The sequence below is a fragment of the Hemitrygon akajei genome, chromosome 14 (genome assembly GCF_048418815.1).
Source record: "Hemitrygon akajei chromosome 14, sHemAka1.3, whole genome shotgun sequence".
In the NCBI taxonomy this organism is placed as follows: Eukaryota; Metazoa; Chordata; class Chondrichthyes; order Myliobatiformes; family Dasyatidae; genus Hemitrygon; species Hemitrygon akajei.
In genome coordinates, this window is record NC_133137.1 from 23,404,259 (window position 1) to 23,431,966 (window position 27,708).

The 27,708-nt window shown below is 39.5% G+C and overlaps 1 protein-coding gene across 1 annotated transcript in view; it reads right to left on the reverse strand.

Moving 5' to 3' along the window:
- Positions 1–4,628: 4,628 nt before the first annotated feature.
- pes (pescadillo) overlaps positions 4,629–27,708 on the reverse strand; it is a 49,989-nt gene continuing 26,909 nt past the window's right edge. The window contains exons 6-15 of the mRNA XM_073065686.1: positions 24,479–24,568; positions 19,485–19,601; positions 16,518–16,592; positions 16,348–16,434; positions 13,711–13,841; positions 12,753–12,878; positions 11,689–11,873; positions 9,199–9,350; positions 7,986–8,153; positions 4,629–7,106 (exon numbers count right to left, since the gene is read on the reverse strand). Coding sequence (XP_072921787.1) covers positions 7,023–7,106; positions 7,986–8,153; positions 9,199–9,350; positions 11,689–11,873; positions 12,753–12,878; positions 13,711–13,841; positions 16,348–16,434; positions 16,518–16,592; positions 19,485–19,601; positions 24,479–24,568 — 1,215 coding nt within the window. The 3' untranslated portion in view covers positions 4,629–7,022. The remainder of the gene's footprint in view (positions 7,107–7,985; positions 8,154–9,198; positions 9,351–11,688; positions 11,874–12,752; positions 12,879–13,710; positions 13,842–16,347; positions 16,435–16,517; positions 16,593–19,484; positions 19,602–24,478; positions 24,569–27,708) is intronic.

Below are 27,708 nucleotides of genomic sequence, written 5' to 3' on the forward strand. Positions count from 1 at the left end.
CACCCCTCTAGCACCTATTTCTGCCTGACAATATCCAAAGTTTTACTTCTGCCTCTCTTTGAGGAAGAGCCCTTCTGAGGGAGAAAAGTTTTGCCCTCTTGAACGGTGAGCCATATTTTTTCAACACGGGCCCCAAGTTTGCGATTCTCCCACAAGAGGAATCATTCTATATGCTAGTGTAAAGATCCATAAGGATCTGATACATTTTGAGCTGTTCTAAGTTCTATTGATGTGGTGATACTATCTGGAAACTATTTCTCTTTTTCTTCGCCCATCACCCCTGCTAGGGAATAGGCCACTGATAACAGCTTGCCACAGTCCTCTGTCCTAGGCCAATCTTTTAAATTGTCCCCAGGTGTAGCCCATCTTCAAAAATCCCTCCTCTCCCAACGACGAGGTCTCTAGAGTTTTGGTTGGCGTTTCTACAGCTCTGGGTGATCAGGGAATGGGGTTGCTAGCCCCATGCCCAACCCTCCTCCTTTCGCAGCCGGGCTTGGGACCGTCAATCACAGAGTTCTGAAACTATTCGATGACCATGACATTAGAAGAGACGGTGCATTGTTGAAGAAACATAACCAAAGACCTTGACAGACTAAAGCCATGATGATTTATGGTAAGGATGAAGCCAATGAGATTAAACAAAAGTTGAAATTCACAAGTTGTAGACTTAGATAACAGAGTTGCCACTTTGGAAGTAAATTGTGGAATGAAAAGATAGGAATGATATACCAGTCAGTAACTGAATGTTATTTGCATTTCCTACATTTGTGTCCTCAAGCATGTTTGTGTCAAAAATATTTACATAAGTGGGCATGACATGGCTGAGTCATATTTAACAAACACTCTCATTGAAAATAGATGTATATTCGCAAGTTTCATGTATTTTATATAAATAAAAAGTTGACAGTAGAGCTGAGAAATATGTATAAACAGCTTTCTTCCACTTACATTTAATGATACATGTATCTCATTTTTGACAACCTGTTAGAAATAAATAAATATGCAAACAATATGTAGAGTTTTGGTACAAACCACAAATCATTTTAACTTCAGTAGCAAAACGTGGGTAGTTCTCCGGCCCTTATCTCTTCTGTCAATCAACTTCCCAGCTCTGTACCTCCTCCCTCACTCTCTCTCAGTTTCACCTATCACTGGCCACCTTGTACTGCTTCAACCCCCCCCCCCCGCCCCACCTTGTTATTCTGACTTCTTTCCCCTTCTTTTCCAGTCCTGGTGAAGGGTTTCGGCTCTTTTCCATAGATGCTGCCTGGTCTGCTGAGTTCCTCCAGCATTTTGTGTGTGTGGCTTTGAAATGTGAGTACAGCGGGGACAAAGCTTTTTTTAACCTCTCCCGATTGTTTTCAAGGTCTTGCTGGCGAGTCTGTTTTCTGAGCTGCTGCTGTCCCGTGTCTTAAGTTTCACCTGCAGAACTACAAGTTGGTGAGGTCCAACATTTTGATGCAGCACTGTTGGGTCACTGATGGCAAATGAGTAAAATGTGCAACTTGGAGGAGATTTGAAAGGAGCCATGGTGCTAACTACTGAAAATAGGGACAGTTCAGTTGGCCAGTTGGACTTACCCCACAATCAGGTAGAAGGTACAAGAGCCTCAGCACTCGCACCACCAGGCTCAGGAACAGTTACTACCCCTCAACGATCAGGCTCTTGAACAAAAAGGGATAACTATCCATTGTGATGCTCCCAGAACCAGTGATCTCACTTTAAGGACTCTTTATCTCATTATTTATTACTATTTATTTACATTTGCCTTTACACAGTTTGTTGTCTTCTGCACTCTGGTTGATCTTTCATTGATCCTGTTATAGTTACTATTCTATAGATTTGTTGAGTATGCCCACAAGAAAGTGAATCTCAGGGTTGTATATGGTGACATATATGTACTCTGATAATAAATCTTACTTTGTCTTTGAACATGGTCATAGCTTGTGGTAATAAACTTCAACGTACAGTTAGTTGGAACACTTGCAACTTGGCTACTTTTACTGAGGCATGATATGAACTTGCTTTCCCGACAGGCCGTTGCCTGCAGTAGATGGAAGGTGGAAATTTGAACGATGTATGTAAGCAACTTTCATTTATTAACTCAGAGGTCCAGATCAACAGTCCAGAGTTCACAATCCCTATCCTTTGGCAGCTAATAATGATAGGGAGTTGGGTGGAGTTAGACTAAACTCAGTAACAGTGACGACGATTGCCTTAAAATCATCTCATGCCCTTCAAGTCAGGCAATATGCTGCCCTAATCGGTCTGGTCTACAAGGGTCTCCAGATCCGCATAACGTGGGTGGCGTCAAGCTTCTTTTTTAAAATGGCATACAAAGCCAGTAGGTAGGTTATAATTACTATCTTAAAACATGAAATGAAAGCTAGAAAGAGCACGCAACATTGATGTAGGCACCAAATTTGGCCCTAGCCCAGTGGACATTTCAAAGTCCTTCTGATGATCATCTGGGAACCCAAGTATACTCAGGAGAACTCGCCCAAGAATGGTCTTGATACAGCTGCACTTAACCAGTGCAGATAACATTTTAATTTTCTTTTATTTCCCATTCTAGAATGTTACACATCTAATAATTTGTAACATTGTTATTCAGCTCTACAGTATTCTACTGTAAAATGTTTAAATGAATTATCACAATATTAAAAGATGAGTTTTGAAGCCTATGTTTATACAGAACTTGAATTAAATCATTGGAATCCCTCTAGGCAGGTATCACATTACATACAATAAACACATCAGGAGGTTGCTCCTCATTTTTGGATGTGAGAACCCATTAATCTGAATGTCCGGTGCTTAATAATCCCAGCGATTTTTACACTTCAACTATAATAATGATGACTATAATGAAACAACTAGTTTCAATCTTTTAGGCAGGGTAAAGATGATTGACCAATCACATGTGCAGGAACTTTATATATCATTTTCATAATAGCAAAGAAGGGACATATTTCTTAAAAAAAAACTAATGACATGATGGAAGCTACCACCGAGATTTTGTGTCTCAAAGGCAAATTGAGGTATGATATTTTAGGAATATGAATTTTAGCATAAACAAAAAAATAGATCATGTAATTTTTTTTCCTAAAATGTATAAAATTAACAATGACAGTCAAGAACAGAATTGCATTCAGTAAGTTGAAGTATATTGCATACAGTTCAGGTCATCCCACTGCAGGAAGGATGTCGAGGCTTTGGAGAGGGTGCAGAAGAGATTGCCTGCTTTAGAGGGCGTGTGCTATCACAAGAGGCTGGATAACTTGTGCTGTTTTCTCCGGAGTGTTGGAGGCTGGGGGGAGATCTGAGACAGGTTTATAAGATTATGTGAGAGGCATTGATAGACAGGAAGTATCCTTATCCCAGGGTAGAACTGTCTCATAGCAGAGGCCATGCATTGAATTGAGATGGGGTGGGTTCAAAGGGGATGTGAGGAGCAAGTTTTTTAGTCAGAATCATGGATGCCTGGAATGGTGGTAGAGGAGGCTTTTAAGAGAAGTTTGGATAACCTTGTGGATGTAAGGAAGTTGGGACATGGACATTGCGTAGGTAGGAAGGTTTAATGTTTGGATGTTGTTGATTTACTTCTTAAGCTGATCTGACACAACATTGTAGGCCAAATCGCCTGCTCCTGTGCTGAACTTCTCTATGTTCTAAGTCAAGGTACAGTTCTTTGACTTCTTAACAATAATTTCATAATTTAGCATTAGAACCTTTAAAGTACTGGTAAAACCATAAAAGGTTGCAATAACCAGTTACAATTAAAACAGGTCACCTATTCATGGTCACTTTTACTCTGCTTGTGGCATTCCTGTACATCAGCAGGCTGTATGTCAATGGGTGCCAACGGTAATTTTATCTGCCCAAACTTGCATGAATTTATGAGAAATCTTTAGACCAGTTAATCTATTGCATCAGATAAGACAACTCAACTTTACATCACCAGCAACGTTTTTATAATTCATGTTAATCCTCGGCACTCATTCATGGATTAGAGTTGAGAAAGGTATATTTGCCAGTCTAAGTTGGCTCCCATGGTAATGGATAGAAACTGCAACAGGAGGAAGACATTCATGCCGTTTACTGCAATGCATTGAAAAAATGTCAACAGAAGATAGCTGGCCAACTGAGTACATCTCGCCCAGCCCTAATTATTCTTGTTGCAGATCTAAAAGATTTGTTAGTAGAGGAAGTTGTTAATACATCTTTCCGATAGTTTTATTACCCGGGACAGGAAATTGAAAGAACCTTTTACAACGTGTACAGAAGTTGTGGAAGACATTAGGATAATGAGGGGAAACTTCTTCACTCAGAGGGTTGAGAGTGTGGAACGAGCTGCCAGCACAAGTAGTACATGCGAGCGCAATTTCAACATTGAAGAGAAGTTTGGATAGGTACATGGATGGTAGGGGCATGGAGGGCTAAGGTCTCAGTGCAGGTCAATGGGACGAGGCAGTTTAAATGGCTCAGCGCAGACTAGATGGGCCAAAGGGCCTGTTTCTGTGCTGTATTTTTCTATGACTCTAATTAGCAAGACACTTCAATTTGAACCATTTATTATTTATGATGTAGTGTAGTTGAAACTTCAATAAATAATGCAAGACTTCACGTAATGCCAGGAATCATTGAATGCCTTTATATCTTGCAGCTTAGTACACAAATAGTTTTAACTAGAAATTCAATCGCATATTTATGCAACATCAATTCATCCCTCATTCACACCCACCCCTAAACAAAGTAACACTTGAAAACAACTATTTCCAGGGCATATCGTATCAAACCTGATATTCAACTGAGAGAAGGTCCCAGAAGAGACCTGCAACAGAGATGTATCAGACAATGTGTAATGTTCCTTTTTGGACCCTGTTGCTCTGGGGCCATTGTGGGCCAACCTTTGACGCAGACACTCATGCAGATAGAAAGCAAAGGGTAGTGGTGAATGGGTGTTTAATGGCAGGTGGTGACTAGTGGGGTGCCACAGGGCTCGGTATTGGGACCACAGCTGTTTACCATTTACGTTAACGATTTGGATGAAGGCATAGAAAATAACATCAGCAAATTTGCTGATGATACTAAGCTGGGTGGCAGTGTGACATGATGAGGATGTTAGAATTCAGGGTGACTTGGATAGGCTGGGTGAGTGGGCAGATACTTGGCAGATGGCGTTTAATGTGAATAAGTGTGAGGTTATCCACTTTGGGAGTAAGAACAGGAAGGCAGATTATTATCTGAACGGTGTAGCGTTGGGTAAGGGAGAAATACAAAGAGATTTCGGAGTCCTTGTTCATCAGTCACTGAAGGTGAATGAGCAAGTGCAGGAGGCAGTGAAGAAGGCTAATGGAATGTTGGTCTTTATTACAAAGGGAATTGAGTACAGTTTTGGTCTCCAGGGTTAAGGAAGGACATCCTGGCTGTAGAGGAAGTGCAGCGTAGATTCACAAGGTTAATTCCTGGGATGTCTGGACTGTCTTACGCAGAGAGGTTAGACAGACTGGGCTTGTACACGCTGGAATTAAGGAGATTGAGAGGGGATCTGATTGAAACATATAAGATTATTAAGGGATTGGACAAGATAGAGGCAGGAAATATGTTCCAGATGCTGGGAGAGTCCAGTACCAGAGGGCATGGTTTGAGAATAAGGGGTAGGTCATTTAGGACAGAGTTAAGGAAAAACTTCTTCTCCCAGAGAGTTGTGGGGGTCTGGAATGCACTGCCTCGGAAGGTAGTGGAGGCCAATTCTCTGGATGCTTTCAAGAAGGAGCTAGATAGGTATCTTATGGATAGGGGAATCAAGGGATATGGGGACAAGGCAGGAACCGGGTATTGATAGTAATTGATCAGCCATGATCTCAAAATGGCGGTGCAGGCTCGAAGGGTCGAATGGTCTACTTCTGCACCTATTGTCTATTGCCATCTCAAACCTTCACCCATACCCACTTGTTTTGCTGCTGATCGCAGTGTCACCACTAGTGACCCCCCCCCCCCCCCCCCCACCCTCCGGCCTCAACTTAGGTCCAATTAAGCTTATGGTCACCATCCTTCAAGGGAATGGAACTGACTGGATTGATACATTCTCATACTTCATGAATGCTTCTCAGCTTGGAGAATGACAACCAGGGCTTTCTGCTCAACATTGAATGTGTGTTGCTCCATCAGTTGTTTAAATGATACTTCAACAAAAGTTCAGTGCTGCATTTATTAAATGCATTAGAATTCCTACACCCCCATCTGTGTACATTGTCTGCCAAACACTGGTCTTTGTTCCCCCCCCCCACAATGTAATCAGATTTTACCGAGTCAACAATAGCTTAAACACCCAGATTAACCTGTGCCCCGTCCACCGGTAGAAATCACACAGTCACTCTTTAGTGATGCTCAAATACCACTGAAGCAGCAACGCCAGAACTCCTGGAAGTTTATTTCCACTGAAAGCACCCCTGGCAATTACTACTCTTTCAAAAATACTTTAAAACATAATTATTTTTAAACTATGCCGTTTATCAACTGGCATTACCAATTGACTGAAATTGCCGTTTTCTTTTGCAAATACTAATGGTGCTCATTAAGGCAAAGAAGATATCCTTTTACCAACATTTAGAAAAGAATGGAATGAAAATCCATTTCTGTATATTTCACCACTTTTCCATGAAAGTACAAGTTGCCAACAATATAGTACATTTTCTTGCAGACTGACAGTGTTCAGCCTGTGATGGATTTACAATGTCACGATTTTCAGCTTAGATTCCTAAAAATGGTAATACGAAGTCAACATAATTACACAAGTATTCCACAAGCTGAAGACAGTCTCTGTAAGAATAACTTTTCAATATGGAATTGTATTGCTGTATAGAAGCCTTAAATAACTTTTTACAGAGTTATTTCCAAATAACTAGTTAGTGAGACATGAAATCTAATCCATTTCAGAACAGCGGGTAAAGTCTTTACTATACAAACACGGCATCCTTTTCTGTCCAATGCAAACAGAACTACATACGATTTTCAGTATTTTATTGGGATTTAATTTTTTTACTCTTCTTCTCAGCTTTCAGCTTGTCATCGTAAGCCTTCCTCTTGGCAGACAACTTGCTGGTCTGTTGAGATTAAAAACAGATGCATCTTAATACCCAGACAGCACATCACCAAAACCAAACTCCTGCATAGATGGTTAGATGGAAAACTTTTAAAAGTCTGCTAACATCTATCTATTTAGGTTAAAAAGGGGTCAATAGAAAGGAGGAAATTGTCAGTATCTTACACCTCAGTCTATCAGTTGAATGATACTGGTATTAAATAATGATTTAAAAACTGCAGCACCATCCTCAACACAGAAGCTACTGGATCAAAGTCATATTTTGGAGCGGAGGAAAAGGAGGAAATGGAATGCGAGTTGAACACTGTGAAATTGAAAGGCTGTTTTATTCCCACCAGTTGGGTCCTTTCTTGCTCAAGAATTCAAGCAATTTCAATTATTTTCTATGGATATGTGGAGTTACACTATTTTGTAAGGTATAAATGACCAAAACGCCTTCTGTAGCAGGTACAAAGACTTTAAACAAAAGAGCTGCAGTTTAGATTTATGGTCAGGAGGAACTTTTAAACAAAAATAATTTGTTGCTTTTGATTGGCCTGCTCGACATGACGTTTTTAAGCTTCTTTCCAAATGAAGTACAGAAAGCAAGAATCAAGCCACTGGCTGTGCAACGTAGGAAATTTAATCAGCCAGCTTCAAAATGAACAGGCACCGTCTGCATTTCATGGTACAACACAGATTTAATTACCCGTTCTAATTTTGTTCTTGGTGGCATCATCCCCAGTTGCCCACAATTCAGCCTCAAAACTGAACAGGCAACTTCTATTTTTCAGAGAACTCTGAAAACTTGTAAAGTTACTATGAAACTCATTTAAAAATAATCCATCACCTATACTTGCAGAAGATTTTACAGCAGAGACAAAATAAGATGTACACAAACCTCGCGAACTTTTCTCTTCTTTCCAAACATGATTTTCTTGTATAAATATTTCTCCCTTTTCTTCATCATCATAATGGCCAGGCGCTTCTCCTCAGCTTTCTCTCGCTCAAATTCCTGTGCTTTGTTCTCCAGCTTCATAATCCCTGAGGTTACTTTCACATTCAGTTTCTACAGAAACAGCATCAACACCAGTTAACCAATTGACAGAAATTCCAAATCACTGTTAAGCTTTTGCATTTGCACAAATCACTTTAAGAGCATTGTTTAGGAAGCAGGTACGAGTGCACCAACTTCTGAACTCCATTTGCTGACAGTTTTATATTCAGAAGTGGTGAGAGTGAGCAATTTCAAGTTTCTGAGTGTTAATATCTCTGAGGATCTAACCTGGTCGCAACATATCGACGCAGTTATAAAGAAGGTAAGACAGCCATTATATTCCATTAGGAGTTTGAGGAGATTTGGTTTGTCACCTAAAAGACTTGAAAACTTCTACAGATCTACTGAGGGGAGCATTCTGACTGGCTGCATCACCATCTGGTATAGAGGGGCTACCGCACAAGATCAAAGTTGTAAAATTAGTCAGCTCCATCATGGGTACTAGCCTCTGCAGTATCCAAGACATCTTCAAGGAGCGATGCCTTAGGAAGGCGGCGTCCATCATTAAGGATCCCCGCCACTCAGGACATGCCCTCTTCTCAATTTTACTATTGGGTAGGAGAGGCAGAAGCCTGAAGGCACACACTCAACGATTCAGGAACAGCTTCTTCCCCTCCGCCATCTGAGTTCTAAATGATATCCGTGAACACTACCTCAAATCTGTTTTGAATTTCTGGGTTTTTTTTGTACTACTTATTTTAACTTAACCATTTAATACACATATACTTACTGTAATTCAGTTTTTTTCTACTATTATGCATTGCATTGTACTGCTGCAGTAAAGTTAACAAATTTCACAACGTATGCCAGTGATATCAAACCTGATTCTACTCAAAACGGCAATCAACACTTTGTAATATTTGACATCCAGTTCAGCCTTAAAAGTACCAAGGAAGACACCCCATAAGCTAATGTTAAATTGGTTAAAATTATCAGTAAAATTTGAGAGGTTTGGAACATTCACTTCTTAGATGACGAAGAATTGCTTTTGCTGTGTGAAGCTACTTATTGGATGCAAGCTCAATTATTAGGGGGCATTTTTTCTCCTGGAACTCACATTGCCTTTCACCTTCTGAGCCTCCATATGTTTCAGTCTTTCCTCGTCTTGCTTTTCTGTTTCATCCATATCATCGTCTCCTTCATCCTTTTCATCTGATTCTTCCTCACCGTCTTCAGCCTCCTCCCCCTCAGACTCAGTTTCATTTTCATCTGCAGTAAGTGTCACACAAAGAATGCCGACATGACATTAACATTCATTCGGAATAGCTTGCAATGCCGAGCTGAACATTGTTGCTGTAGTTTCATCCCCTCTCCCATGCATGCTCACAAATGGGTCGTTGCTTAAGCTTGTTCAACAGGAATGAAACTTCAGGTTTAATTCTTATAATCACTTTGTGTAAAACCAGACATCTTAAAAGAGCTCTCATCTTATTAATCCCAAATCACAGGAGTTTGAAAAGTATCACAACCCCTTTAGTTAGTTAGTTCCTCTCCACGCCTAGTGGTGCATCACGTGGCAATTTTATCATTTTTATCATATCTTCAGCATTTGTCTGTTTTTTTTTTAAAAATGAGGCTGAGCTGCTAGCTTGAAGCTCAACCCAGCTTAGCTGGAAAGTGTGCGAGAAGCTGGCCAGTTTCCAACCCGGGACCACGGCCTCGAAGTCCAGTGTGGACACCACGCCACCATCGGCCGGCATCAACAGCCTTTTTGCTTCCCACTAAATTATAATGTTTTTAATTAGAGAAAATGGGCAGAAGGAATATGGAGAAAATAGAAAACGCAAGTGGTTCAGAGAACATTCACAAAGGGTCAGCGTGGTAGTGTAGTGGCTAGCACAACACTTTACAGTGCCAGTGACCCAGGTTCAATTCCCTCCAACGTCTGTTCTCGGTGACTGTGAAGGTTTCCTCCCGCAATCCAAAGAAGTACCAGTTAGTAGGTTAATTAGTCACTTTACTCTGCCTTGTGAGTTAGGGTTAAATAGAAGCTAGGGTTAAATAGGGGGCTGCTGGGCGATGCAGCTTAAAGGGCTGGAAGGGGCAAATCTGTGCTGTATTTCAATAAATAATCAAAACTAGAATAGTTGCAGAGTCAGAAATGAAAACGTTAAGCAGCCTGATCAATAGGTCAAAATAACAAGCGATAAAGGAAGAGGGAGGTAGTGGTTTAAGAAGTATATCATGTACAGTGATGCCAACAGAGATTTAGGAGGGCAATAAGAGATTTAAGCGTAAGGCTAAGCACTTTAAATTGCAGGCACCCTGATTAGGAACCTCAATAGATCAAAAACTATAGTTCACTCGGTGTGTAGTTGGATAAATTTATCTGAAGTACGGATGAGCAGCAGCTTCTGAGGTTGGGAATAAGGAAGCTATTGCAGTAAGCTCTGGAAGAATTAACCTGAAGTTGACAGAGGCACTAACGAGAGTTTCAGCAGAAAACAATGTGAAATGGAAGCAAACAGACTTTGTGATAAGCTGAAGGTGCTGTATGGAAGATGGTGCATGTTCTCATTCGGATGGAGATAATGTTGTGAAGAAGGGAAGGCTGAAACTGGTGATATGAATACAGCGCTTACGCCAGGGAGCAGGAAACAATTTCTTGGATATTGCAAATATGCCAGAGGACAAGAAGAAAATGGAATGAAAAATAAAGGTATGAAAGCATATTCAAGGACCGGAACGGTGGCAGCTGAGAGAAGGAGGAAGAAAGCATTCATAGAGTGGTCAGTGTGTATATGAAAGTTATTCCCTCATCTATGAGTAAATAAAGAAGGTGTCCATGACTAGAGGAGATGCTATTATCAGAGAAGATACAAGAGAGTTCACTATCAAGAGAAGGGGGTGGCAGGGCAGACAAGACCACATCAACAGTTTCAGAGTTGCAGAGGAGTGACAGCGAACTACTTTACAATTTCAGGGTGTTATCTGAGACTTCAACAAGGATCAGAATTGTCAGTGAAGTGGAAAGTTCACAGAAAATTGTAAAGAGACATACACTCATACACAAAAAGCCACAGAATTTTTAAGGAATGGCTGTGGGAGGAAGGAAAACTTCTGCATGGTAAGATTAAAGACAAAGGCCCTGGGGATGACGACTGGTGGTTTTGAAAAACCGCGTGGTTGCATGGGGAGAGAAGAGTGTTATCTCAATAGGACAGTTCTAATGCTATGGCTTCAAAGGTATTGGAAACCTTTCCTATGTGAATATCAATCAAAGTCATAGTGATTATGAACTATAACACAGAAACACGTCCTTTGGTCCATATAATCTATGCTGGCCTGGTCTTCTTCCTAGTCCCACCAACTTGTACCTGGACCATGGACCACCATAACTCTCTCGTTTGTCAGATAAATTCACCTGAAGTATGTTGTACGATAAGATCTGTGCCAGATTTTTGAATTCTTATGAGCTTCATTAACGACACCACGATATTTGCATTAGATCTTGGATACTAAAAATCAGTTTTCATCTTAAGCAGGCATATCTGGGCACCTTTAATGGGGTGTTTGTATTTGGAAATGAATGAAAGCACTAGCTTACACGTGCTCTCTCCTCTCTGCATGGCCAAGAGTTTGAGCTTCTCTGGTGGAACGTAGTCTCCGTCCTTCTCTTCCACAAATGGAGAAAGGTGAGGCGGTAAAGTCACTCCCAGGAAATAATCTTCTACGGGAAGAAGTGCTTTGCTGTTAACACAATCGTACACCCACTGGGGCTGGATATAGTACCTGCAATTTAAACACAGCGGAGAGGTGAGTGATTTGTCAACCGGCCTTGACATTGCAAGGTTTTGATGGCCTAAATAAGTCTGCTCTGAAAGTGGGGACCAGTGGCGCAGCTCCATCTTACCGATGGCAATAACCATTTACGCTAACATGGAACAATAAAGAACGACAGTACAGGAACAGGGCTTTCAGCCTTCAATGTTGTAATTGAATTAGTAATCAAATACCCAACTAATCTAATCCCCTCTACCTATACAAAGTCCATATCCTTCCATTTCATGTGCCCAACAGCCCCTTTAACACCTCTATTGTCTCCAACTTCACCAACAACCCTACCAGCATATTTTAGGCACATGTAGAAAAACTTGCCATGCACATCTCCTCTGAACTTACTGCTTCTCATCTTAAATACGTGTTCTCTGGTAGTAGACATTTCAATCCTGGGAAAAAGATGCTGGCAGTATCCTCCACCTGTGTCTCTTATAAACTTACAATCCTCTCTCAGATCTCCCCTCAGCCTCTACCGCTCCACTGGAAACAACCCAGGTTTGTCCAACTTTTTGTTACAGAATATGTCCTTTCATCTTGGCAAACCTCTTCTGCACCCTCTCCAAAGACTCCACATTCATCTTTTTAGGGGGTAACCAGAACTGTGTGCAATACTCCAGATGTGGCCTAGCCAGAGTTTTATAAAGTTGCAGTGCAACCTCCTGAGTCTTGAATTCTCTGATGGCAAAGCAAGCCAAATGCCTTCTTTACCACCCTGTCAATCTGTGCAGACACCATCAGGGGCCCTAACATGCCTCTGCAGATAAACACCACTAAAGGTATTGCTTTAGTGTACAAATAGATACTATATATTAAATTCGGATCAAAACATACCTGTTGACAAACTGTTTATCAAGGCTTGGCCTGTCCACTATATGGTGGGTAATGGTTTCATCTGTAACAGGATAACTAGCACCTATACAAAGTGACTTCTCCCATGATACAATGCCTCCAAAACACCTAAAAGTGAAATTAATAATAAAAACAAATTAGTTGTAAACCTAAGTAGTGAAGTCTCAAGGACTTTGTGGTTTGGTGTTTTTTGTTTTGCCGTTTGCTGGGTTTGTTCTTTTTTGTGTGATTGGTGTTGATGTTTTCTTTGAATGGGTTCCATGGTGTTTCTGTGTTTTGTGGCTGTCTGCAGGAAGAAGAATTTCAGGGTTGTGTACTGCATACATACTTTGATAATAAATGTACTATGAATCTTTGAACTTTGGATCTTCAGTATTTCCCCCTGCCTCTCCACCCTAGCTGGCAGGTAGAGCAAGACAACAGGAACAAGTGCACGCACAAATTCACCCACCATACCCACTGCCAGCTGTGAAATGTACTTGGGAATACTGTGTGAGGGCAGGTCAAATTTTCAGGAAATAAAATGAGAAGGCACAGTTAAACTTGTAAAGGTTGAGTGTTCACTACGTTAATAGTGAAATGGTGCAAACCAGGATTGCAGGCTGGGGCAGAACGATTTAATACAAAATCAGCACATTCATTCGATCTCTATCCAACGATTATGGTAAGTGTTTCTAAACAGTGAAATCCAAGTTGAGCTTGTGCCAAAAGTTCATTAGTTTGTCAAAATGAATCCTAGGAGACAGCAATTCACTTGCAAACTCCAATGTGAAGTACCAGCCAGATGCATGACACATTAAAAAAAACTGTACTACAGGAAGCTGCAAACACTATTAGTACCCACAGAGGGCTGGGAGTAGTGGCAGGGTAGAAAAAGGTACTGGTGAGAGATTAAAATAGGTTTCCTCACTAAACAAGTTAGCATCCAGTACATACGTACCTTATGACAAACGCCAGTGATTCACGTGGGACTTCTCGGTTCAAGAAAAACTTCAAGCCCTCAAACAGCTTTTTCTGTTTTTCTAATAGTTGCTGCTCCTTTTGCCTCTCTCCAATCAGTTCTGCATTTTCCTGTACGAGTTATTAAAGTTACTTCAGGATATCTTATTTACTTTGCTACTGATAGCCACCTAATACACAGAATCCTAAACTGTCTATATACGCTTATACCAGATACACATACACAATTAGAATTTTTAGTAGCCAGTTAGCCTTTGAGAACTGAAAAGCCATTCAATACCCATGTATCCCTCAGCCAAATAACACATTGCTTTTCACTTAAATTTCTGGTATCCATCATTAACCCATTTCCCTACTGAATATGATCAAAAAGCAAACAGAACCTGAAGCACAACAGAAAATACATAAGTATCCAGCAAGCCATTCTGCATCAATGGAGAAAGGGACAGTCATGGTTTCATCAGTAAAGTTATTCACCTGAAACATTTTATCCCTTGCTCTCCAAAGTGGTAAGGATCTTACATTTTTAATTCTGAACACATCAATTTATCTCCCTTTGTTACCAGGTAGCAAAGCATCTTCAAACAACCTACACAAAATGCTGGTGGAACACAGCAGGCCAGGCAGCATCTATAAGGAGAAGCACTGTCAAAGTTTTGGGCTGACACCCTTCGTCAGGACTAAGTAAAAGGAGAGATACTAAGAGATTTGAAAGTAGTGGAGGGAGGGGGAAATGCGAAATGATAGGAGACTGGAGGGGGTGGGATGAAGCTAAGAGCTGGAAAGGTGATTGGCGAAAGTGATACAGAGCTGGAGAAAGGAAAGGATCATGGGACGGGAGGCCTCGGGGGGGGACGCACCAGAGGGAGATGGAGAACAGGCAGAGTGATGGGCAGAGAGAGAGAAAAAAACCCAACTAAATATGTCAGGGATGGGGTAAGAAGGAGAGGCAGGGCATTAACGGAAATTAGAGAAGTCAATGTTCATGCCATCAGGTTGGAGGCTACTCAGCCGGTATATAAGGTGATGTTCCTCCAACCTGAGTTTGGATTCATTTTGACAGTAGAGGAGGCCATGGATTGACATATCAGAATGGGAATGGGACATGGAATTAAAATGTGTGGCCACTGGGAGATCCTGCTTTATTTACTTCGCTGTCAGATCTTTTGGAAGGTCAAATTAAAGAGATACTACAGAAGTTTAAATTAATTTTCCTTTTGTAAATTAACACGATTCAATACAATCTTTGTAATGTATGCTCTTTGTACTGAAATAAAGACTTCCGTAGTTGCACAAATAATTCATGTTACATAATCACAAATATAAATTGTGTATGGCGGTAACAACAGTCCTATTTTTGGAGGAGGCACACTTGTTTGTGGGATACTCTTCTGTGTTTTTGTCCTTGGGGAAATTAAAACCATGTTTAAAAAAAAAATTGTCTTTTACCTCCTTTCTGTTTATTGTTCCCCAGTCAAATGTCACCTGCAACCCTCAACGCCAAACACGGCCCACCATTCAGGGTGCAAGTCCAGCCATTTCAAACATCAAACTCTGGATGAAACTGACACATCACAAGGTTTTGTACTTTGCATCCAAGTTCAGTGTTATCTTTAATTCTACACTTAAAAGAACCCAGTTTCATTGACCCCTTCATTCATTGCAACTAAATACACATTCCTGGCTGGAAGTACTCGGCCCTTTCAGTCACAAAGGACATACTCTGATAATTTAGTTAGGAATACAAACAAGTGATAATCTATCTGCTCCATCCCCAAACAGCAGGATTTCCTGGTGACCAACCATTTTTTAAATCCTCATTCCCATATGTCAGTCCATGGCCTCCTCCGCTACCAAGAGGCCACTCTCAGGTTGGAGGTAAAACACCTCACATTCTGTCTGACTAGCCTCCAATGTGCCAACTTCCCATAATTTCCCTCCCTCCCACTTTACTATTCTGGTTCCCCACTCTGGCTCCCCCTCTTACCATTTCTCTTCTCACCTGCCCATCACCTCCCCCACTTCCCTTTCTCCCATGGTCCACTCTCCTCTACACTGGATTCTGTCTTCTTCCACCCTTTACCGTTTCCACCTATCACCTCCCAGCTTCTTTCTTCACCCCCTTCCCCCCCGCCTGGTTTCACCTATCACCTTCTGGCTTGTACTCCTTCCCCTTCCTCCTCATTCAGTCATCTACTCCCTTCCTTTCCAGACCAGACGAAGGGTCTCAGCCCAAAATGTCCACTGTTCATTCATTTCATCAAACCTTGCTGAGTTTCTCCAGCATTTTGTATGTGTGTGTGTTGTTCTGGATTTCAAGCATGTGGAGAATCTCCTGTGCAAGTGATATAGTCTATATTTTAAATGACCTACACAAGTGTGAAAATTAGCCTCACTGATGCAAAGTACTGTCTGTTTTTACACAAAGGAGTCCGTGACTATCGAACTGATGAACGTTTTCCTGGTCATCCATTGGGTAGTTCTGCTCGAAACAAGCTGCCTACTTTTGTTCATATGAAAAGGCAGTAGTCAAAGTGACAGAAGCAAATGAAAATTGAAGCAACAAAAACTAGAAAAGCACAGATTTATAACAGGGAACAAGAAAATGAAATCTTACCACTTCCACTGGGAATTCATCTGGCACATCATCCTCTTCGTTTGAAGACACCATGCGAGCTAAACTGGCACCCAATGCAGCCAGTTTCTATAAAGACCATAATGCAAGTCAGGAGTAAATAAAATCATGAACATTTTAAAGATCAAGTATCAAACACAGTGTCCTCTGACCTCCATGTAGTTTTCTGAGTCCATTGCATACATTTCATCTTCTTCTAGCTCCTTTTCCTCTGTCTTGTTTTCCAGCTGAAAACGAAATTTCAATGTGAAATATCAGTGGAACGAATACTACATGCAAGGACACGTACAGAGATCTAAGTATATTAAACTCTACTAATACATCATGAATCAATATTTTACAGACGTATTTATATTAATAGGAATGTCACTTGTAAATATACACTTCTAAGAGGACCACAACCTTGTCGCAGGTTTTGAGGCTTTCATGCCTCAATGACCCAAAGACCTATGCTGGTTAGAGTCTGGGCTTTATGCTTTGGCTCTTGGTAGGGTCACCCACGCCAAACAGGCCAAAGGGTTGAGGCCAGAAGAGTGGTCCACTGGTCCTCTAGGTTTGAGGGTTCAGCTTGGGACTAACAACACATTGGTCAAAAATAATTTTTTTTTTAAGGAAAACAGCAATGAAGAATCTTTCTATATCTGTGTGTGACCAAGGACCCTGACCTACATTCTGGGGCACAATAGAGAAGATAGCCAAGGACAAGCAGAGATAAGAGCTGCTCTAAATGCCTGTGGTGCAATGGGCCTGCAAGGAAATAGGTACAACAAGGATATTTGGTTATATGGTTTTACATTTCAGCCTCGTAGATATTTTTCAGCTTAGTTAGTGGAACCATTTGCAGAAAGTTTCATTTTAAATCTTTGAATATTTTTTGCATAATTTTTGATTCAGGAATTGCTTCACAAACCCAATCAGGATTTTCTATATTTTGATTACCCAATTTGGATTTATTCTCCTTTGCTTCTTTCTACACACTTACCTTGATCTGTAATGTGACTGGAGCTTTGAATGAACTGAACAGTCTTTATTGAAACTCTCAAGAGTTTTAACACTTATTAGAAAAACAAGGCTTTTATCAGTATTTACAGATGTGACAATATATTAATAGGATAGTTAAAAATGTATCCAAGGCAAGAACATGTTTGATAGAGCTATTTAGAAAAGCATATAATTCAGGTAACGGTAGTAGAATCATTTCAGGCGTGTATAAGGGTTTGTCAAATCTTAAAACACATTCAACTTCATACATTAAAACAAAATGGGAGAAGGAAGGAGGGATAATTATATCTGAGGAAGAATGGACAACAATATGGAGGTATCAATGGAAGTGTACCAGTTCACAGAAATGGAGGGAGTTTGGATGGAAAAATTTGATGAGATATTTTATTACACCCTCTCAGAAATCCCATTATGATAGTAACCTCCCTGTTTGCTGGAGAAATTGTGGAAATCAAAATGCAAACCATTATCATATTTTCTGGGAATGCCCCATTATCAAAGACTCTTGGAGTGGGATACATACAATCTTACAAGACATCTTTAAATGTGAAATACCCTTGGAGAGTAAGACCATATATTTTGGATATATACCTCAAGAATGGTTGAAAAGGGATAAATATTTAACGAATATACTGCTGGTGGCTGGTAAAAAGACTCTTACTAGGAAATGGTTATCACAGGAGAGCCCAACCTTAAATACATGGATGGAAATTACAATGGACATTTACAAAATGGAGAAGATAACAGCATCTGTTAATCATAAGTTGGAACAATTTGATTCATACTGGGAAAAATGGTTTAACTACATAACACCTCACAGGCCTGATTTTATTCTCACAAATCAATGAATATGTTGTAAAAAAAAAGATCACTCCCTACTTGTACATAGTTTTCTCCTTTCGTTTGTTCTTTCTTTCCTCTCTTTTCTATAAGTGTATACCTCAGATAAATATTATGTGGAGATTTGTGGCAAATATGACTATATATGATATACATGTACAATATCTGAAATACATCTTATGGAAATGTTTGATGATGAACTTCAATAAAAAATAAATGACAAAAAAAAGAAACTCTCATGAGTTTTAAAACATTAGATGTCAGGTTGCCTATTAACTAGTAATAAATAATCTTGGAAAGTTGGATTAAGTATTAAAATTAGCATTTTGGATCATATTTTTCCCACTAGTGTCCAATCTCGATATTTATTTTTCCTAAATCTGCCAATCTTTAAGATAGAAACCTTATTAGTTAAAAGGTTCACCTCATTAGCATTTATTCAAATCACCATAAGTAACTTCAAGAACATGGGCACGCTCAACTCAAAGATTAACTGTGAAAGTGAAATAATTACCTTGCCTAAGAAAGGGAATATGCATCTATCCAAACACTGAAAAGCAAGGGGCTAGAAGCAATGTGTCACACTTCAACAGAACAGCCATCATCAGAATTCAACATGGAAGTAATACTTTCAAAATACCATATCAATGGACTGTTCAGAGTCCTGCTTAAAGACTGTACATGTGGCAGATTATAAAATCTTGCTCAGCATTGGGGAATTTTGGCAATTTTCCATTGGGAGAGTCCCTTTCCTTAGGAATGACTTCTCTACCAGCAGCCAATTTAAGAACTGTGGGGGGGGGGAATTATGAAGTTGGAAGATAATGCAAGTTTTCTCTGAACTTGGAACATGTGATTAGTATAATATTCAGAAATGTATAATGTTTAAAAAATGCTTTTTGATTGGTTCAAACCAATCTATTCTATCTCTAAAATCTGACTGTATATTTAGCTTTCTTCGATGTGAAAATTTTCAAATAGCACTTGGATCTTTGTCAAATGCTATTCCTATTGTTTTATTCATAAGAGTCACTAACATCACAGATTACAAATTATTTAAACAGACTAACTAAAAGCACATTGTTACTGATGTATAATAATGTAACAATTTAAGTTGGAATAGAGCTTTCAATGGTATTGCTGTACTGTTACATCATGCAGGCTTCCAAAAGAAACAGTTTGTTTCGCTTACGTATACAATTATGACAAAACTCAAGTTTCAAATCATCTCTATTACACAAAGAGTTTGGTAACATTTAAGGAAAATCTTAATGTACCTTTGGAGGATAAAGAAGATTGAGGTTCTGGTAGAGTCTGAAGTTGACAAAACCTAGAAGTGTTGTAAAAAACTCAGTGAAGGTAGCCATTACTCTGTAGTCCACATCTGTTGGATGCTGGAAACAAAGAGCTTGAATTAAGAAGCTTAATAAAAGCACAAGAAGCAACTACTTCCAGGGTGAAATAATAGCTTAATGTGTGTATGGTGTAAAACTGGACAAGGCCAAGCATACTTTTAAAATAACTGCTTGGAACAAAACAACCTTTCACCTGCAAGAGCTCAATTCCATGTGAAAAGGGATTTACTCTGCAAGTCAAGGTGTTTGCAATGCACACATAAATGTATTTAATGAAACAAGTGTTACCAACTTTAAATGGATACAAACTGTATGATTAGTGTAAATCAAGCCAGATCACGTATTCAGTGTCTTAAGGTAGCCACTTGAGATATGAGTATTAGTCATAATCAGTCCAACAGCAGGAAGCCCTTTCTGCAAGGGCAACAAGCAGCTTTTACAGAAGATTGTAATTAACAGAGAGTTAAGCATTAACCTAAATGGTAACCACATGGCACAATTAAGTTTAATTACTTGCTTGACCGCTCACTGCGATGAGCAATCTCTGGATTATCTATTTAATAATTCAATGGCACAAGATAAAGGAACTAATAAACTCTACTAAGCAAAGAACAAAATCAACATAAACATTATTCTTTGTGAAGAAATCAGAGTGATGTCCAACATTAAGGCCAGGAAGTGAAATGTGTACAGCCTTTTTGAGATATTAATGGAGCACAAATCCCTCCACCGTCAAGTCTAGCTGTACAAATATTTGCAACCACCTGCAATGTTTTCAGTAAGTCACATTGACAAAGCGGCAAAAACAATCTATAAATGTCCTTCATTTACTGACATCAGGAACAACTGAAGTGATTTCTTAATGATCAGTATGAAGCAGGGGAAGATCAAGAACTAAACGGAATGCAGATTTGATGGGCCAAACGGCCTAATTCAGCTCCTATATCTTATGGTCTATGGACTTAAACATAGAGGTTGCTCTCAAAAAAACCCTGACTGTGATCTTGGCTTGTTGTTTACTGTGGTGTGGCAGAGGCTGAGGGGAGATCTGATAGATTTATAAGACTTTGAGAGTCATAGATAGACTAGAGGCATCTTTTTCCCAAGGTAGAAATGTTAAATACCAGAGGGCAAGCATTGAAGGTGAGAGGGGGTAGGATCAAGGGGGATGTGAGGGGTCAGGTTCTTACTCGGAGAGTGGTGGATGCCTGGAATGCACTGCCTGGTATAGCGTCACTCCTCCCCGTGTTTTGTGCCGCATTGCAGGGCAAACTTGTCGTTTCTTTAGCATTCGTCTGATTTTTAAAAATGAGGCCGAGTTGCTAGCGTGCAAGGAGCCGGCTGGATTTGAACCTGGGTCCACTCCCCTCGAAGTCCGGCGCCTATGCCTCTACACCACCGGCGGCTACCTGGGATGGTGGCTGAGGCTTTTAGAATGAACATGAATATGAGGAAGATGGAGGGATATGGACAGCGTGTACATAGGAGGGATTAGATTTTGGGTTTATATAAAAATATACTTTTTTAGCTGGTTCGGCCCCGTATCGTGGGCTGACGGGCCTGTTCCTGTGCTGTTGTTCGAGGTACATTTATTATCAAAGTATGTATGTAATAGATAAGTTAGTCTGGCACAGTTGAATGCCGTAGATTCAGTAGGTAGGATTTGTAACTAAAAGTCCGGCGTGTTGACACTTCTAAATAATTAGATTCACTTCCACAGTGTGTAAAACCACCACCACTGGTCAGGCTGCCAGAAATAAAAACACACATTTTTGGAACAGCACTGCCACCAAGATTAAGAAATATCACATGATTCACATATGGGACCATTTGAACAATGAACAGAAGGAATTACAAAGATCTTTGTTCATTTACTTCCATGATATAATGGGAGCTTTATTGCTAGAAGCCAGCTGCAGTGTCCCAAACCAGTTACAAGGGATGCTTTTCAGTGATAGGAAGGCTTTTAAAATATTAAAAAAAAAACACCCACAACATTGCAGTTGGCTAAACAAATGACAAGTAATGGTTCGAGTCCAGTAGCTATCCAACACTGAAGAATGCAACAAAAGCATTTAATATGCCAATTGCTTGACCAAGGAATGCAGAGAAATTAAAAGCCTGCCATTCTACTAATGTTATAGTTTCTGGTTTAACTGCAAAATTCCTCTACCTAAACAGGATATAAAGAATTGAAATATATACCAATTTCTAACATCGTTTTGGAAAGGAAAATTCTTTAATTCCTAAAATGTATTTTCTAAAGCACTATATAAAATTGTTCACATTTTGAAGGTCACCTAAAGCAGACTGTAACAAAAAAAATTATTTCATACCAGTGTAGACTGTAATACAAAAACCTGTAACCTTGAAGAGATTTGAAACATGTTCAGATCTGTAAAGGAATCTCCTGTAAATTTCCACAAGCTCACAGACAGTATGAATGCAAACCTGCAAGAAGGCTACAACTTCCAATGTTCACGACAAACCCAAGAGTCAGCATAATTCAAGCACCATGTTACTAGCATAACAATGCTGCAGTTAGGATAACTCAAGACTGTATAAATTCAGTTTCTGTGTAGGGTAAATCTATTGCTTACTACAACCGTGAAAAAAAGGTTTTGATTAGATGTCAGATTGTTGGTGCTTGCAATAAATGGTGAACCAATTAGAACAGATTTCCTCAAACTTGTTTTTTTTTTAAGTTTACAAAATAATACTTCAAAACTTCTGAACTAGTTTTGGGATCACTGACACAAGAGGTCAAACTGTAGAGATGATCAACGGTGTCCGTACTCAGAGAAAGGCCACCCCTGATGTACCAAAGCTCCATGTTTGACTGATGAAATTACTAAACTGTTGTTTTTGTATTAACACTGAAAGAACACAGTTTAGCTTGTTTGCAGTAGACTGCTGCCACCTGAAATGTGTCTGAACTGCTTTTAAAGGTATGGGAAATGGGGCTGAGGAGATAGACTGAATTGCAACTCCAGGGATGAAGGGCTAAGAGGCTTGCTGTAAAATAATGATTGAATTCAAGCTGCTTTTGTAAAGTAATTTTAAGTAGGCCTTTCATATTTTAAAAAGATGGATTGGAGGCACGTTACAGTATGATTTTCCATATTTCTTTTCCACATAGGAAGAAGCCCTCCTCCCCCCCCCCCACTGGGTGTATGCAAATTTTCAGAATATTCCTATTATTCCCATTACTGGAACTAAAAAGGAATGACTAAGACTTGGATTACAAGACAATTTGAAAACTGAACAGGCACTGCTTTAGGAATAATACATCAATTCCTGGTGAGAAGATGGTTTTGGAGAAAACAAAGCTCTTCCTCTCTGATATCACAGTCACGCTAGATCAAGCTTCTGTTAATACTTTTTTTGGGTAAAGGAAATGTACTTGAGTGGACCTTGTGTACAATTACATGTCATTTGATGAATATATAGACTGGACATGAGACCTCCCATTGGACAATGAAATAAGATGTCAGCAAAGCTGTTCTTCAAATTCTTTGCTACGATGGCCAAAGAAAATTTTTCTCCAGCTGCTGGAAAAATCATTGCATCATTACAGAATTAGGAGTTGGGTTCCTACACAGTATCGAAGTTATTGCCATATCACTGATTATTATGCTTCAAATATTCATCACGTTACCAATACTTAATTGATGCACCATAGAAAGCATCATCTCAGTTTGGTATGGCAACTGCTCTGCACAGTCGTGAATTCAGCTCAGCACTTCACAGACACTAGCTTCCCCTTTATGGTCTCTGTCTATTTCTTGCTAGCTCAGTAAAACCGCCAAGCAGAATCAAGGACCTCATCCACCTTGGATGTTCTCTCCTCTCTTCCCAGTCACGTGGGGATTGGCTTATTTACCAGTCGAAAGCTGTTTTTGCTCTGTTGGTTGTTGATTGGTCCGTTTAAAAATGGCAGCAGCTCTTTCCCATTGCCACAGCTCTGGTGTCAGGTTTCAAACACCCTGGGCATAAAGAATACTACATGCGGGAGGTTCTCTTTTTTAACCCTTTGTCCCCAGGGCCCGTCTCGCAGTACCGTTGGGAAGACGTGTTCCACATGCACTTTTAGTTAAGTATCTGTTTGTTGAACATTTAGTATTGTAATTGGTGTAACCTGGACTTCAAAGTTTGGTCATTTTTTTTTACTGTTTGTAAATAAATGATTAATGTGCTTATCTGTAGTCAGTGTTTTCTGTCTCACTCACCAAACCCGTGAACCGGCTTCTGTGTTACACTCTCACCCACTGGGCAGAAGATACAGCCTGAAAGCATGTACTACCAGGCTCAAGGACAGCTTCTACCCTGCTGTTATAAAGCTATCAATACAACAGGATAAATTCTGGACCTCAATCTACTTGGTTATGATCGCACACCTTATTAACTAGCTGTGCTTTGCTTTCTCTGCAGCTGTTGCATTTTATTCTGCATTCTGTTACTGTTTCACTGTGCATTGTGTAATGATCTGATCTGTATGAACAGTAATGCAAGACAAGCTTCTCAAAGTACCTCAGTACAAGTGACAATAATAAACCAACTCCAATAACACTAGCCTGAAACAAACCACCTTTCCACAAAAAAGCTTTACAGATGCTAGAAATATGGAACGAAAACAGAAAGCACTGCAGCTGTCAGGAAGCATCTGTGGGCATGAAAACAGTCAATGTTTTAAATCGTTGGCCTGATTCAATCAGGGAAGCAAGAGAAAACAAGCGCTCCCTTGCTTTTCTAGTTCCGAAGAAAAGTCATCAACTTGAAATGTGAACTTTGCTTCTCCCCTTCAAAGATGCAGCCTGACCTGCTGAGTATTTTCTGTCTTGTTTCCCCACTTCCGTATATCGACTGACTTTAACAGCCACCAAATAGCAACAAGGCCATTCTGTCTCAATACTTACATCATGTGCAAATGTGTAGGGTACAATCCAGGTTACTGGTTGCCCAAGAATTTCTGCCTGGTAATAAATTCCTTTGATTGATAAGAACACCTAGAAAAAAATATATAGTATGTGAATCCATAACAGCAAATCTTTTATCAGCAGGGTACATAATTTACAATTAACTTTATTCCTCATTATCAACGTTGAGTCGTAAATTGTAACTGCTCTACCATCATATTTACAAAATACAATATCTCCAGCTGCATATTACATACCTCTCATGTAAACAGAAGAAAGCATTGTTTATATTAAAGCTTGGTACCAAGTAGATAGATAGATAGATACTTTATTGATCCCAAAGGAAATTACAGAGTCACAGTAGCATTACAAGTGTACAGATATAGATCTGAGAAGAGCAGTAGAAAGACTAATAAAAAGTTACCACAAACAGTCTAACAGGAGGCAGTTATCACTTCATTGGCTATAGTAATTGTACAGCCTAATGTCAGAGAGCAAGGGTGATTCCTTTGGAGCAGCGCAGTTGTCTAAGTCTATTTCTAAAAGTGCTCCTCTGAACAACCAAGGTGAGTAGTAGATTTGCTAGGAAATCTCTTTTTAACACAGTCAAGTCCCTTTATCCGATGAAGGATCAAAGATTTGGGGGCAATGTCCATTTCTCTCTCCACAGAAATTGCCCGACTTGTCAGAAGTGTTTTGGCCTTTCGTTTATGCTTATTCTCTGTTAGTGCCTGAATTTGTTGTTTAGCCTCTCCTGGATTTGAGACCAAGTTATGCAAGTACAGGATGTACTTTACTAAAGGAGTTCAACATTGATAGTTTCCTTCAGAGCCATCCAGATTTGGTGGCTGTTGTCATTTGTAAACAGTTCACTGCCAACCAATGGAGGTTGTGTGGAACAGGCAACGAACTGAAAATGAAGTTATGTTAGCTCCGTAACCAGTCACTTTCAAGAGACAGGATGTTTCTCAAGGAAAGTGCAGCAAGTGAATAATTGTTACAAATGAGTCATCAAGTTGAGGTTTATTATCATTCAGCTGTATTCGGGTATACCGCCAAATGAAACAACATTCCTCTGGAACAAGACGCATAATAAATTCACAAAACTCACACACGACACAACATACTATTACCATAATAATAAGGTGCATTTTTGAAGCAAGTTAAAAGTAAACAGGTCTCAAGATGGCGCTTATGGAGTGAAGCGGTTTCAGGCTTCGCTCCAATCCTTTTACTTTTTTTTAACCTACAAACACCCCCTAATTGATCTTTTTATACCTATTCTAAAGGGGTTCAGACGTATGAAATTTTTTTCAACTGTTTGAATCATTTTCAACTCGCTGAAATGTCTAGAGCAAAGGAATCGAAACAGACAAAAGAACCTTTTGTCTGTTAACTTTAGAAGCAATTGCAAAACTTATGGACGACCGACTTGAAAAACTGGAGAATAAATTAACCTCAAAGCTTTCTACGTTCGATGAAATTTTAAAGACACTTGACGCAAAACTTCAAGCACTTACACTGGATTCACAAAAACAACAAGCAAGCATTTTAGATCTTGAAGAAGCTGTTCGTCAGAGAGATCGCATAATTGAAACTTTGCAACAACAGCAAGTTTCGACTTCTCAACAGATGGATCGTTATAAATCTAAAATCACTGATCTTGAAAACCGCTCTGGAAGGCAAAATCTTCGGTTAATTGGGATTCCGGAAAAATTTGAGAACGGCGATCTCACTGTATTTTTCTCCAAATTTTTAATGGATGTCTTTGGCTCAGAAGTACTGGATTCCCCTCCAATAATCGACCGTGCACATCGCATTTCTCGTTTTCATTCAGATTCAAGTTTGAAACTACGACAAGTAATTCTTCGGATCCATTATCCTCATACCAAAGAGCGTTTGATTTGGGCTGCCTGGAAAAAGGGTATGATCAGCTTTCAAGATTTTAAATTCCGTATTCTGGAAGACTATAGTCCTGAAGTTTTAAGGGCAAGAATGGCTTTTAAATCGGTTATGTCGGAAATTCATCAGTAAGGCTACAAGCAAGCGCTGTTATTTCCAGCACATTTGAGAGTTACTCTCAATGATGGAACTTATCGGCTATTCAAATCTCCAGCGGGTATAAAGGCCAACAGTATCACTCGAGTTCTCAAGCCAAAGTAAGAGTCATTTCCATTTTTATAGATTCTTCAACCTCCTTTATACACTATGAAACAATTTCAGACCCACAAGGTAGATTTTTGCTTATTACTGGTCTACTTTATAATCAAAAAGTTGTTTTAGTTAATGTTTATGCTCCAAACACTGATTGTCCTGAATTTTTTAAGTGTCTATTTACATCCTTTCCCAATTTGAATCAGTACAGGCTGATAATGGGTGGGGATTTTAACTATTGTTTAAACCCTTCGATGGATAGATCTAAACCCACCCAAGCTCTTCCGAATAAATAGGCCTCTCTTATTAATTCTTTTATGATTGATTCTCCAATTTCTGAAATTTGGCGTTTTTTACACCCCAATGACAAAGAGTTTTCATACTTTTCTCATGTTTATCATAATTATTCTAGAATTGATTACTTTTTCATTGATCACCGTTTACTTACAGATGTTATCGACTGTAAATATGACTCTATTACCATTTTCTGACCATGCACCTTTGAAGCTATCTATTAAGACAGTGGACTCATCTACTAATGCTAAATCTTGGAGGTTCAACTCTATTTTATTGCAGGACTTAGACTTTGTTAATTTTATTAAACAACAAATTGATTTGTTTTTCTCAACAAATTCTACAGCAGAGATCTCTAGTGGAATTTTATGGGACACTTCTAAAGCATTTATTCGTGGACAGATTATTTCATACTCTGCTGGAGTTAGGAAACAAACTAATTCTAAAATATTAACATTGGTTGATAAAATCAAAGCAATTGATAAGATTTATTCAGTGACCCCCCCCCCCCCCAGCAAAGAACTTTATAAAGAAGGAGTGGAACTTCAAATGGAGCATAGTTTGTTATTATCCTCTTCGATTGAAAATCAGTTAATTAAATCTAGAACCCAGTTTTATGTACATGGAGATAAGTCTGGCAAATTACTGGCTAATCAATTGAAAACTGCTTTGGTTAAACGACAGATTACTAGGATTCGTAAACAAGATGGCACTCTGACGATCGACCATAAAGAGATAAATAAAGCCTTTCAAGATTTTTATAATTCTTTATATCAATCAGA